Raw genomic sequence first — 14,751 nt, 5'->3', positions numbered from 1 at the left:
CACGGAGACGGACACCAATAGGACTTTGTAATGATAATCACGGAGACAGACACCAATAGGACTTTGTGATGATAATTACGGAGACGGACACCAATAGGACTTTTGTATGCTAATCACGGAGACAGACACCAATAGGACTTTTGTATGCTAATCACGGAGACGGACACCAATAGTACTTTGTAATGATAATCACGGAGACGGACACCAATAGGACTATGTAATGATAATCACAGAGACAGACACCAATAGGACTTTGTAATGATAATCACGGAGACGGACACAAATAGGACTTTTGTATGATAATCACGGAGACGGACACCAATAGTACTTTGTAATGATAATCACGGAGACAGACACCAATAGGACTATGTAATGATAATCACGGAGACGGACACCAATATAGGACTTAGTAGCGATAATCATGGTCATTCAAGTGTTTTGAAGAGATGAAGGAGTTTTGATATTTTGGAACTTTGAATCCAAAAATTCAGAAACCAAAAATCGCGAAACGATTCTGTATATTTGATATGTGCGTGCGGCAGTTGTATACATTATAATCATGATCACACAATCATAGGTAATATTATTTCATGTGTGTAACATGTGTTCATTTTACGTAAAATGGCTTCCTAGTGCGCTATTTTAGTTTACAATGCACTACCTTCATCGGCGGTCATGCGGTTTATACACACACATCATTTATTTTTTGCCGTATCCAAAAAGGACAACAAAGAAAACAAGAATTGGTCATTGTTCATTTTGTCAGATTGAAATCATAGTTTTAAAAAGAAATACAAGCTGACTGGCTTCATGTACATACGTGTAGTGCATGTTTCTACATAGAATGTATGTACCAAAAATAACGAGATACATGCTGGAATAGATAAATAGATAACAATAAAAACATTTTGACTATTGAAAATCTTTAATATTCTTTATTACTTTAAAATTTGGGTACGGGTTTGTGGGTACGACTTTGAATGGGTACGAGTTAACTATCTCCCTTAGAAATTTGGTCAAAAACCTAAAAATCTATAGACTAAAAAATCTAAAAACTCATAACAGTTTTGAAAGATGAAACATTATAATTTTGGTCAAAAATATAAGAAATCATTTTTGTTTTGAAATTTGATATTTTAGGTTTTTTGACCAAAAAATTAAAATTCTAAAACATTTTTTTTTTTTGAACTTCTTGTCAGATCTTGTCGGCTCTTGTCGGTAGCCCCTGCCACAGTGTAAACCGGAAATAACCCGAACATTGTTGACATGCAGGGCACGTGCAAACCAGACACGAGACCGTGCTTGATTGATATGGCTGGGAAACGTACTGGTTGCGAAACGAGTGATCTGGTGGAAGAAGCAGCGACACCTTGTAAGAATCTTCGTGGTAATGACGAAGACATCATATTCTTAAATTTCCCGGACAAACTTTGCAGGCGAATAGCGATTCGCTTGGGTGAATTGTGTTGTAGTGGTCAGTATACGTTCTCGGCATTGCAATTTTTGAATTGCAATGGTGCAGACGAAACAGGAGGTGTCCCTTTCTCGAAAGCTTACTGCAGTATCAAACCAATTGGAGGAAAACGAAAGATTTTTGGAAGTATCTTCAAGAACGGCCTTAATCTTCTCTCCGAATTCGTTGAAAAAAGGACAATTCCACAGAATCGACAAGAAAAGTTTGTTCTACGCAAACTCTTACAATATCTGACTGATAAAGGTAACATTATAAGCTTATAAATATAATTTACAATTAATGTTCAGTCTATTAGGCCTATATGAAGTAGGTATCTATGGCAAGCCGTTTGGGTTTTTACCTATTAAATACAGATATCTGTATTCAAAATGAAGATATCATTATTAATATAAAAATTAAAGATATCTTTAATTTAAATAGAGATATCTTTAATTGAATTAGAGATATCTGTATTTGAATTAGAGATATCTCTATTTAAAATACAGATATCTCTAATTAAACACGAAATAGAGATATCTCTAATTCAAATACAGATATCTCTAATTCAATTAAAGATATCTTTATTTCAATTAGAGATATCTGTATTTTAATGTAAATAAAGATATCTGTATTTAAAATAAAGATATCTTTAATTCAAATACAGATATCTCTAATTCAAATACAGATATCTCTAATTCAATTAAAGATATCTGTATTTCAAATACAGATATCTCTAATTGTTGTAGAAATACAGATATCTTTATTTTAAATACAGATATCTCTATTTGAATTAAAGATATCTTTTTTGACATGAAATAGAGATATCTGTATTTAACCTTCAAATAGGAAAAACGACTGCTCTCTTGATTCTCCCTTTTGCACATGACGGAAGTAAAGCAGTAGTGACGCAAAATGGCGGGAAATGCAGACCGTGTGCTGCTTGCGTATAGCCGCAACAGTTCGCTCTATTTCCCGTAGAACAGTTGCCATGGTTTGTTCTTTAGAAATCCCCTCCAAGTAGCAAGTTTATCGGTTTAGACCTACATCTCTCATGCATGCATATGGGATCCGGATAGTTCAATTTAATTACAAGCGTTTCGTTAACACTGATCAGGATTAGGGAGAAATCATTATTTTCTTTGTGTTTCAATATTAATCTTCGCACTGAGCAAACACGTGTAAATACAGATATCTTTAATTCAAATAGAGATATCTGTATTTGAAATAGAGATATCTGTATTGCAAAGTTATTGCAGATATCTCTAATTCAATTAAAGATATCTCTATTTAAAATAGAGATATCTTTAATTGAATTAGAGATATCTGTATTTAAAATGAAGACATCTCTATTTAAACAAAATTAAAGATATCTCTATTTAAAATAGGGATATCTTTAATTCAAATAGAGATATCTCTATTTCAAATAAAGATATCTTTAATTGGACAAGAATTAAAGATATCTATTTAAAATTAAGATATCTAAATTACAATTAAAGATATCTGTAATTCAAATAGAGATATCTGAATTTGAAATAGAGATATCTGTAATTTAAAAGAAGATATCTTTATTTTCAGTAGGAATAGAGATATCTGTATTTAAATTAGACAAATCTTTATTTAAATAGAGATATCTTTATTTAAATTACAGATATCTCTAATTAGATAGAGATATCTTTAATTAAATAGAGATATCTTCATTTCAATAGGTAAAAACCCAAACGGCTTGCCATAGGTATCAGGTAGCGGTACGACGATTTACCCAAAACCACCCCAAAACACCCTTATGTGTTGAGATAAACGCATTATCATGTTAAAAATGGATTTTAAAACGTTTTTTGCCGACTTGCTAAACTACGATTTTGATTTTAGATTTCTTGTTCGGTATTTCAAGACACAAAACTACCCAAAAACGCACAATTACTACCCAAAAACACTCCAAAACACCATAAACCTACCCAAAAACACCCTTAAATGTCGAGATAAATGCATTATCATATAAAAAAAGGCTTTGAAAAAGTTCTTGGTCGACTTGATAAACGACGATTTGGGTTTTGTTGTCTTGAGTAACTTGACTCGTATTTCTTTATACAATTTCGAAGCGCCCGAAGAACTTTAGCTGTACTCTTACAACACGGCCATGTGGTTAGTTCTTGTGTCATAAGCCGACCTATATTTTTTAAACAAATAAACAAGTTCTTGTTCTTGATTTTGATATTGCTTTAATATCAGGTAGTACTAAAAACAACCCAGGTATTTGTTGGCCTCCAGGGTTCCGTTTCTCGGAAGAACGACACGAGATATAGTTTTGGACAGGCTTATTCTTTATTAAACAGATATTAGACAGACAACAAATAAGTTTAAGACAAACAACACACAAGGACGGAAACAAGCTCAGCACTGACACACCACCCTACATGACTTTGTAATTATCTCCGTATATATCCTACATGTACTGGCGCACCTGACGTGCTTTCCCTATGAAACTAGCATGTTTAAACCAACCTGAATAGACGCTGTATTTCCACGAGGTTACCCCACAGACCCCGACAGGTATATTGACAACACAACTATAATAATGCACCACAAGCCTGTCGCTTTCTTGTGCCACACGCACAGGTAAAACCCTTCTTTATATAGCCTGCATGTGTAGAGCAGTCAGATCCTCTACCAGTCAGCTGCCCTGACACAAAAGGCGTTTAGTACGGGATCAAGTGAAGCCCGCGATAATTTAAACGGTACGTATACGTTATCATACACAGCTCAATATAGTAACCATAATAGATTAATATAAAATTACATAGTAGTCATTCACATCACCTTGAATTCATTCAGACAACATAACACTCATTCATACAATCTTCCCTTACTCGCACAATCTGACATTCTTCAAACTCAACCTCAGCCTGGCCAGGACACACTCAAATCTACATCTGCCACATATATGTTGCATTTCCCATATCATATGTTTTAAGCTTCCCAAATTGTATTTAATGTGTATGCATGGCTAGCCCGAGTTTCCTTGACACCATGTCTGGTGTACATGTAGGGCCAGAGGAAACTCGGGCTAATAGTAATGCACGTCCAGACCGGGCCTCCAAACACTTCTACTAAGTTGGGGGGAGGGGGGTTGGGTAACATAAATCTATTCCTGAAAGGGTACGCTATTGAGTAGCTCATTTGTAAAAACATGATCATCACTTGGCTGGGTACACTTCTTCTATATATATATATAATTGCTACCCTATATATATATATAATTGCTACCATATAGTGGTCATTCCACGAGTTAAATCCAAAAATTAAAAAAAAATCACGGTCGAAGGGAAGCAACTCCTGCTATCAATCTAGGAGATTCTATTCTACAGTTTTATTAAATTTGAAATGCTGTTATTAATTACTGGCTTATATATATATCTAGTTATTGTTTAGATATGTGTTTATGCATTTTGATGACCATTTAACAACAATTGCACATTAATGTAGGCCTATATATATTGATGATTTGGAAATAATTTCTCAAAGGCGTTGCTATTGATTAGATGTTTCTATACAGTGGACAATGGTCAAATTATGCATAGTTAAAATCAGATGTAACGTGTTGTTTACTAGATTTTAATTACCATATTCCAAACAAGTTAGGCATAATGCCTAACTTAAATGCTAGGTACATTATGTTATTATGTATATAAGTTCAAAATAATTACTTAGTCCATGCTATTTATGTGAGATTTAATTTAATGACAATTAAATAAAGAAATATGGAGAAAATAATGCAGAAAGGGTGAACAAGAATATAGCATGTCTTAGGATCAATTTATCAAAGTTTGGTGCCACTTAAGATTCCTCAGGGATCTATTGTTAGTGATGAAAAAATATGCAAAATAGCATGATGAGCACACTATCAGTATATTGTAAAACTACTCGTAGAACTACATGGAAGTAGACTACGGCAGGGCCATTATATTGATATACTGACACTGGAATTTCAAAATGATATACGAGGGCTGATTGATATACCGTATTTGACCTAATAAGGGCGCAGGGCGTGGGTAATTGACAGTGGGGGCGCCCTTATTAAGATTTGTTATTCTGAAGTTTTATGAAACAGACTATACCTTATAGCAGAATACCCAAGGCTGTGGAAACGGTAAAATATTCAGTCATCAAAATATTCCAGATGAAGATATCTATTCATTATCATATATTAAGCTTAAACATCACTTGAATATTCCTGTAAACTTGTAAACCATGCCAGCTGATCTTTAGACCAGAGAACGTGTGTTCCTCCATTTATGTTCAAATGGAACTCTTTTGTGTTCTATTTATAGACACAGGTGATTTCCCAGATCATATCAGACATCGTTTTCTTTGACCTTATAATTGATTTACAGTGTATTTTACTAGCTTTCTGTTCAGAACAAAAGTTATTTATCAACAAGAATGAAGTCTTTTACTTTATCTTCAAATAAAGATGTTAAGTTATTATTTTTACATTATTTGTATGTGTGTTTAGTTTCAGGGTGCTCTTTGCACTGACATGTCATCTGTAGGAACCTATACAGACAAAATGTGGCGAAAACTTTTGTTCCAGTTACTTAATTTGCTGAAGAAAATTTAACACATAACGTAGCAAAACTTTTCACATGAATTATTACTTTTGAACACCATTTTAACACTCAGTCAAAGATTTATTTCCTTGAAAAAAAGGTAGGGCGCCCTTATTAGGTCAAATACGGTATGTTGTAAACCTCATATTGAAGGATTTGAATTTTGGTGGACATCTTGTATTATTTTTCAACATGATCCTCTACAGAATCTATACACTATATTGCCAGCAGTGTTTAAGGGCCTCAATGCCACTTTTATAGAACTCCTTTCTTGGCTTTTGAGAAAATCATCCACTGCATGTGGGTGTCTGAAATAGCTGTTTTCAGTTTTGGAAAAAGTCATAATGTTATGGACTTTATTGACCATTTCTGGGGTTGCAATATTGACATGCCTTCCAGGACATGGGTCAGCCTCAAAGCTCTGTCAACCACGGTTAAATTCCGCCACACACCTTTTCACTGTACTGTAGCATATGAAGCTTAAGGGGCATCTTTCCCTAGTGTTGCTACCATATCATTATGGATATCCTGTCTGAGTGTAATACTGTTAAACCTTTCTTATGCAAATATTGGATCACTGCTCTCTCACCGATTTTGTCCATTTTGCAAAAGCCCCTTGTCTTGTTTACTTTAGAGTGCTATCTCGTCGATATAAACTAACCATGAGTCCTTGGGTACACAGCCCCATAAAGTCAGAGAAAAGAGTGGTTTACAAATTTTACCTATCCCTTAATGCTTGTTAGCTTACCTGGTCCGAAGGACCAAGGTGAGCTTATTCCGTACTGTGGCGTCCGTCGTCCTTCGTCTGTCTTGTCCGTCCGTGTGGATATCATTCATATTTGACTGGTAGCATCCTTATGGGTTAGGGATACAAAATTGTACAAATGATGGGGCTGACCTCCTGGGGGCCTGAAGGGCAGGTCCAAAAGGGGTCAATTTGGCTAAAATGATGTAAACAACTTCTTCTCTTGAACTAAGCAATGCATATCACTCAAATTTGTCTGGTAGCATCGTTATGGGGTAGGGATTCAAAATTGTACAAATGATGGGGCTGACCCTCTTGGGACCAGAGGGTAGGGCCAAAAGGGGTACCGGGTAAATTTGGCTAAATTTAATTTGACTAAATTGATGAAAACAACTTCTATATGCTCAAATTTGTCTGGTAGTGTCGTTATTAGGAAGGGATTCAAAATTATACAAATGATGAGGCAGACCCCCCTGGGATCCAGAGCCTGAGGGTAGGGCCAAAAGGGGTCAATTTAGCTAAATTGATATAAAGACTTCTTGTCTGAAACTAAGCAATGGATATCATTCATATTTGACTGGTAGCATCCTTAGGTCAAATAAATATATATACCGTATTTGACCTAATAAGGGCGCCTGCCCTAATAAGAGCGCCCCTACCTTTTTTCTCCCAAGAAAAAAAATCTTTGAGTGTCAAAATGATGTTCAAAAGTAATTACCCATGTGAAATGTTTTGCTACTTTATGTGTTCAATTTTCTTCATCCAATTAAATCACTAGAACAGAAGTTTTCGCCACATTTTGTCTTTATAATTCAGTGATACAGATGTCAGTACAAAGTGTGCTGAACACACATACAAATTACTTATCAATTACTATTCCATGTTTATTTGAACATCAAGTAAAAGACTTAATTTGTGTTGTTAACTAAAAGTTGTTAAGACAGAAAGCTAGTTAAAGACAGTGTAAATCAATTATTATGTCAAAGAAAACGATGTCTGATATGATCTTGGAAATCACCTGTGTCTATATATAAATAGAACACAAAAGAGTTCCATTTGAACATAAATGGTGGAACACATGTTCTCTGTTCTAAAGAACAGCTAGCTTGGTTTACAAGTTTACAGGAATATTCAAGTGATGTTTAAGCTTAATTTATGATTATGAAAAGATATCTTCATCTTGAATATTTTGATGACTGAATATTTTACCATTTCCACAGCCTTGGGTATTCTGCTATAAGGTATAGTCTGTTTCATAAAGCTTCAGAATAACGAATCCTAATAGCCCCACTGTCACCCACACCCTGCGCCCTTATTAGGTCATATACGGTATGTGTTTAGTGTTATAGGTTGATAATTTTGTAGGGTTGGTAGGTAGGAAATTTATTTTATTTTATGTTTTTTATTTTCTCCTTTTTGCAGTATATTATTACTCCTCTACCGGTGAAACCGGGGGGACTATAGGATTGCCTGCCTAAACTTTTTTATTCAAATTTGGCTAAAGGTTTAACTTGGGGGCACCGGTAGGGGACATGTATTGGTTTAGCAAATACTCACAGAATGCTTGTTTGAAATTAGTCAATTAAAACATGTTTTAGCAAAATCCGACGTTAATCATGCCATTGAGAGCTAAACCATATTGTGAATGTGTTTTTTCCTAAAATTCCCTCCTTTGGGCTAATCTTAAGTTGTAAAACATTTATCCCAACCTAGCTAGGACCCCAGGTTTTGGGTACTGGTACCCTCACTACAATTGAATTTATTATTAACCTTATAAATGGGGAATTCCTGGGTTTGGGTAGAATTCTTGCTTGATTACACTGAGGTAGCTCTAACGGTTTTAATTTGGACCCGAAAGTATTCAGTAAAAAAAAAAATGAAATAAAATATGTATGGGCATCAAGAGATGAACACAATCCTGATGTAAAAATAGGCCCAGGATTCTTTCCCCACCCCAAGGGACTTATAGTTTCTTTAAATACAAACATGTTGAATCTTGACTTTGTTTCTCGGTTATGCATTTGAAGCAGTTGAGATCACCACAAAATAATCATACTTCAACATAAACATTATTTTGACATTTGCTCAAATAAACCAGGTGAGCGATACAGGCCCTTGGGGCCTCTTTGTTAAAATATGTTTTTAAACAAGAAGCACATCAACACAACCTGAAATAGGAAGTTGACACTCATCGAGGTCACTAATAGGAACATTGAGGAAATGAGCATTCTTAACTATGAATGCAGTCCCAACACACTAATACACTGATGCAAGATCTGCACTAGTGAAGTCAAGCTGTCCATGTATGTACAAATATAGGTGTATAACGTGGTTGGGTCTATCTTCAGAATATGCAGTTGTACTTTTCAGTTACTAGTCTACACGTTTAATACACTGCCACAAGATGGGCTATACAGGTCTATTCCCTGTCATGCATTAATCATGTATAATGCATCAATGATGCATTCTATCCACCTTGTAAACATATATAAATGGAATAACTATAGACAAATCTCGTCACCCTTGACCTTGACTGCCGTAAAATGTTTATGGTTCTATGGTATCAGACAGACTGAGACTGACAACTCGTCTGTATCAAGCTTCCTAATTTTAGCAGTGGTAAATGTAATCAATGCCTGTAAAATGCTTGAAGCTTGCGCAGGAGGTTATTATATTCAAGCACAGTCCTAGGAATGCCATGGATACAAAAGGGGCAGAGCATTGTAAACACCTAGGTCTATAATAATAACATGCCAGACAGTATGTATACTGGTAGTATTAGCAAAGATTATTAATGAACTCCTATTCTAAATGATATTATTTTTCGCATATATCAGTGTTTGAATTCACATTTTGTTACAATTTGAATACATAGCAGGAGCCCAGAAAAGCTATCTCTTGAGCAAAAGATTTCAAATTGAACAATGTATTCATGAGTCATGTTGGTCTGTGACACCAGAACAGCGTGATGAAATATAAAGGGGAGATAACTCCTCTTTATGTGATCAAAAGAAAAATGGCAATGATGTGTTGTATTATTTGTATTAGCTCACCTAGCCCAAAGGGCAGGTGAGCTTATGTCATGGGGCAGCGTCCATCATCTGTCCGGTATCCATCAACATTTCCTTTAAATCCCTACTTGCCCTGAATGGACTTTAATGAAATTTCGTCTGGAGCATTATTAGGCAAAGACAAGGAAACATATAAATGGATAGTTTGGCTCCCCTGGGGCTGGAGGGGAGGGGCCCAATAGCAGAAATTAAGGTTAATCCTTTAAATCCCTACTAGTCCTGAACGCTGCAATTGATTTGATGAAATTTGGTCTGCAGCATTATTGGGCAAAGGAGATCTGATGTTGTGGAAACAGAGGATGCATATGTGACACCCCTGGGGCCAGAAGGGCAGAGCCCAAGAGGGAAAATTGAGTAAGATCCTTTAAATCCCTAGTAGACTACTAGTCCAGAACTCCTGAATGTTAGAATGGATTTTGATGAAATTTAGTATGGAGCATTATTGGGCAAAGGAGATCAAACCTTGTATGATTGGAGTGTGTGCACATGGCTCCAATTGTATATTTTGTATGAACAAATGATAAAACACTCTTGGTGTAGGAGACTCCAGGGGGCCCAATGGTGAAACATAGCAAACACAAAAAACAAAACAAACAAAAAAACTCAAAAATCCTTTTTCTTTTACAAGAAGAACAGCATTTGGTCAACCTGTAGTTTGAACCATTGTTGGGAGAGGCAGTTCTAAAGTAGGAAGATATTTGAACTATTACTTCAGTAAGAGTATTCTGCCATAATTACTGAAATTTGCAGTTCAGGTAAGTGATGCAGGCCATCTGGGCTGCTTGTTACTTTGAACTTTCCTGATACCACTACGTGAAAGTAATGGTGAAGTCAAATCAGAACTTTGTGTTTAGTGCAAGCATAGACAGGTGTTTGATAGTCAGGATTGCTACCTAGCTTTGGTTTTAGATTTTAAATAAATGAATGTTTTGTCTTAAAGATATACAATTTAACTTCAGATGCACAGGCTGCCCTTAAAGACTTGGACAAATTCGAGGAGACACATTTGACAATGGTTCTTGCAAACCATTTGTTTGGAAAATTAGCAACATCATCAAAATATACCATTGACAAAAGTTGTGATGGAAAAGTTGAGAAATGCCCGTGTAGAGCTCAGTGCCAGCTAACAGGAAACTTTGGGGATACAAGTATAGGTAAGCAATAACATTAATTTTCATAAATAACTGCATGCAGTCATGGTCAAATAGTAGTCATTAGTCATATTGTCCATGGTCTGGTGTCTGTTGTCCATCCATCCTCCATCTGTAAACAATTCTTATTATTACTATTTCTTGACAACTACCAGAGGGATTGTGACGTTTTCCACGGCTAATTTATATATAGAGAATGAAGCACTGCATTAGAAATTCCCCATAATCAGTTGGTAGTTTCCTGTTTTTGATTGCAATTATAAATAACTATGAAATTGATTCTCACAGTTTATCATCATTAGGGTATATATTCTATCAACCAACATATTTTTGAAATTTTGTCAGAATTTATATGTTATCAAAACATAGAGAGGGTTATCTGTTACACCAAAAAGAAAGGTCTTTGGGTGTCTATAGGTAAAGTTATTTGGCATTTGTTTTCCAACATTTCCATAAATAAAAGCCAGAATGTTTGAACAACATAACATTCCCAAAATAGATCAAGAAAAGTGTCCCTTGTAATTGTTCAGGTTAAGACAATTATGATAAAAATTCTTATTCCCAGATTCAGTTTAGGAAACAAATGTTCACAAATGTAAAAAAAACAAAACAAAAAACAGAAACGAAAAAACTTTCACCTGTAGCGAACACTAAAGTATGTAGGTTCCTTTTGGTCCCATAAGTTTTGCAACATCATCTACTTAAAAAACAAAATGGCCGACAAGTTTGTTGCCACTATCTCTCAGAAAGAAGTAAATGGATCCCTCTCAGATTTCATGTGCACATTCTTCTTGATTTCAAATGTTTAAAAGGGAAAAGGGAAAGAAGAGAAAAGTAGAGAAAAGATCAGTCTTCCATACACCCAATAAAGATCTTTCAGTGGTGGGCTGTCTTTTTGAAGAACTCTGATGACCATCGAAGGCCCTCATGGCCTTTGTTGCTAAAGTTTGATGAGGGAAACTGGGTGATTTACTTGATAACTCTTTAATTTACTGGTGATATATTGTGTGTAATGAAAAGTAAATTTTGCTTCTATATGTTTACAGGAAATGAAGAGGTGTGGCATGGCAACTTGAATATTGTAGTTAACAATGATGTGATAGTGAGTCGGCTTGTTGATGATCCGCAATGTCCAGGCGGAAAGTCATCAGAAGAAGCGAAGACGATATCCTCCACTTCAATTCTTAAACGGAATCCACAGATCATTGCCCAAAGTGTTGTGTTTTCTTTTCTTCAGAAACAAACACATCCTTTAAGTAGGCACTTCATGTTTCCTTGTATTGGAATAGGAAGTGGTGGCTTAGTAGTTTATTTCTATGATTCAGAACATGATGTTCTTCTAGAAAGTACATACATTCCATTACTTGTCGGACCAACCAGTCTGGAAGACCGGTACCCTTCAAAGTTGAACTTGATTACCATTTTAGTGTCATGGTTTGTGGTAAACTACAAGTATTTATGTAGTGGTTTGCCAGAGTCTCTAAAAACTGATGGTAAAGCCAATTTCTTCACACAAGCAAAGGCAAAATTAGATATTTATGAAAACTGTCTGAAAGCAGGAAATGTTGGTGTTTCAGTTTTTCATCATGACACTGATTCAGATGTAGATTCGGATTCAGATGCAGATTTTTTTACAGAAATGCAAATTAAGCTTATCAGATTAGCTCGGAAAGCAAAGAATGCAAAGGAAAGAAATCAAGAGGTTGATTAATCACAAGACTTACATAATGTATATTTATGTAAGTGCCATTTATGTGTTCCTTTTGTTTCATATAGAAATTTGGATAATTTAGCATATCCTTTGGCATCCTTTGGCTTTCCTAAAAATAAACGTTAATTATGCCTGATTAATCTGGTACAGTAAGCAGGCTTGGTGATTTAACAAGACATTTATGATTGACCAAACATGTTTGTATGGAATATTTAATACAAATGAGTCATTAATTTCATGTATGAACATATACATTGTAGTCATCCTTCAAAGGTTAATTTGCATATTTACATTATCAACTAAGTAATTATTATGAATTGAATGAATCAATGATCAATTGTTTTTAAGGGTCATCTAATGTTGAATTTAAAAAAAAAGGAATAAATGTCAACATATTTAGACAAAACTAAATAGACATGTATTTCACCAAAATGTTTGGACACATACAAAAAATGTAGTTACTTTAGATGCGGACAGTTATTTTGTGGTAAGATGCTACAGGGAGCAATTTACATGTAAGTCACACAAATGATCAAACATGAAAAAAATTACGAAGCAAACATATAGGTATCATAGGTAATTTTCTAAACAAAAGTAACGAGGGCTCACCTAAAATCATTATATTAAGGAATTATGAGGCGAGGCCTTTTTAAATAGCTAAGGGGAATAACTCCCACAGTTTTATATATAATTATATGAATATAAGACTTACTTCTGTGCCCTGATGATTTATTTTGATATGGTACAGTCTGCTATTTTTATAACAATTTAGCAATTTCATATAATCATAATAATTTTATATATAATTGTATTAATGTGTAAAAAATATTTTTTAAAAATATAAAAATATAATGATAATGCTACTTAATAAATGACTAATTAGGGCCCCGCATCGAGAGATGCGGGTGCCCTATAGTAATCAGGTTGTCCGTCCGTCTGTCCGTCCGTCTGTCTGTCCGTCCGTCTGTCCGTTTTTTTTCTTCTGCACAAAAATGATTGAAGGAGATAAAGGATTTGTATCAAATTGGAACTGATGATTCCTCATGCATCCTAGATCAGATGTGTAGGATTTCATGCAAATCGGATTCAAAATGGCTGTTAGGCGGCCATATTGGATTTTAACATTAACATGAAAATACTGGATCTTTGTTGTTTTTAACTGTTCATTATTCGATTATGCAAAGTTGTCAAGAAATAAACCAAGAGTTAACTGACAGAATGATCAAACTCATAGTTCAAGGTCACAAGTTCAAAGGTCAACGGTCAAGGTCATCCTGGGTCTGCTTCAAAATGCCAGGTAATCGACCCTTTTGGATTTTAGCAGTCAAAACAATTTTGACATTTTCTTATCAATGAATGATCTTGTTCTCAATTGGAAACTTTGATTGCTTCAACAATTTAAATTCGTTTGAAGGATTTAAAAGGTCTAAAATTGTCATTTACTTTTTTTTTTTAGAAAAGGAATGTAATCCTATCATTATTCAAAAGGCTTTATTCAGCACAAATCATCTAATAACATGAAATGTTTGTGCTTACTTAGTTTTCCGACGTGATATCACCATCAACTGCTCCTATACTAATAACCTAAGTTGAATATAATATTATATAACTTATTGTAGTTTGTACTAATAACCTGGTTAATTATATAAATTTCCCATTGAAGTTTGTACTTATAACCTGGTTAATCTTATAACCTGATTGATTTTAATTTGTAGCAATAACCAGGTTAACTGTAATTTTGTTTAATAAATAACCTGGTTTATTAGGGCCCCGCATCGAAGATGTGGTGCCCTATAGTAATCAGGTTGGCTGTCTGTCTGTCCGTCCGTCTGTCCGTTTTTTTCTTTTGCGCCAAATTATTGACAAGAGTTGAAGGATTTCGGTGAAAATTGGTACCACTTACAAAACCGTCTGTTGCCATGGTAACAAATGGAGGTTTCTGACTGGTTGAAATTTCCATATTGTTCGATTTCGGTGAAAATTGGTACATAGTGGTTTTTAGGGAAGCCAAAC

At 34.9% G+C, this 14,751-nt stretch overlaps 1 protein-coding gene across 1 annotated transcript; it reads left to right on the top strand.

The window, feature by feature from the left end:
• Positions 1 to 1,245: 1,245 nt before the first annotated feature.
• LOC117335731 lies at positions 1,246 to 12,976 on the top strand. The gene is made up of 3 exons (XM_033895906.1): positions 1,246 to 1,717; positions 10,836 to 11,030; positions 12,074 to 12,976. The coding sequence occupies exons 1-3, from the start codon at positions 1,267 to 1,269 to the stop codon at positions 12,736 to 12,738; spliced, it is 1,311 nt and encodes a 436-aa protein (XP_033751797.1). The 5' UTR covers positions 1,246 to 1,266; the 3' UTR covers positions 12,739 to 12,976.
• The last annotated feature ends 1,775 nt before the right edge of the window (positions 12,977 to 14,751 follow it).

The sequence above is a fragment of the Pecten maximus genome, chromosome 10 (genome assembly GCF_902652985.1).
Source record: "Pecten maximus chromosome 10, xPecMax1.1, whole genome shotgun sequence".
NCBI lineage: Eukaryota > Metazoa > Mollusca > Bivalvia > Pectinida > Pectinidae > Pecten > Pecten maximus.
This window is presented reverse-complemented; position numbering and strand designations above follow the sequence as displayed.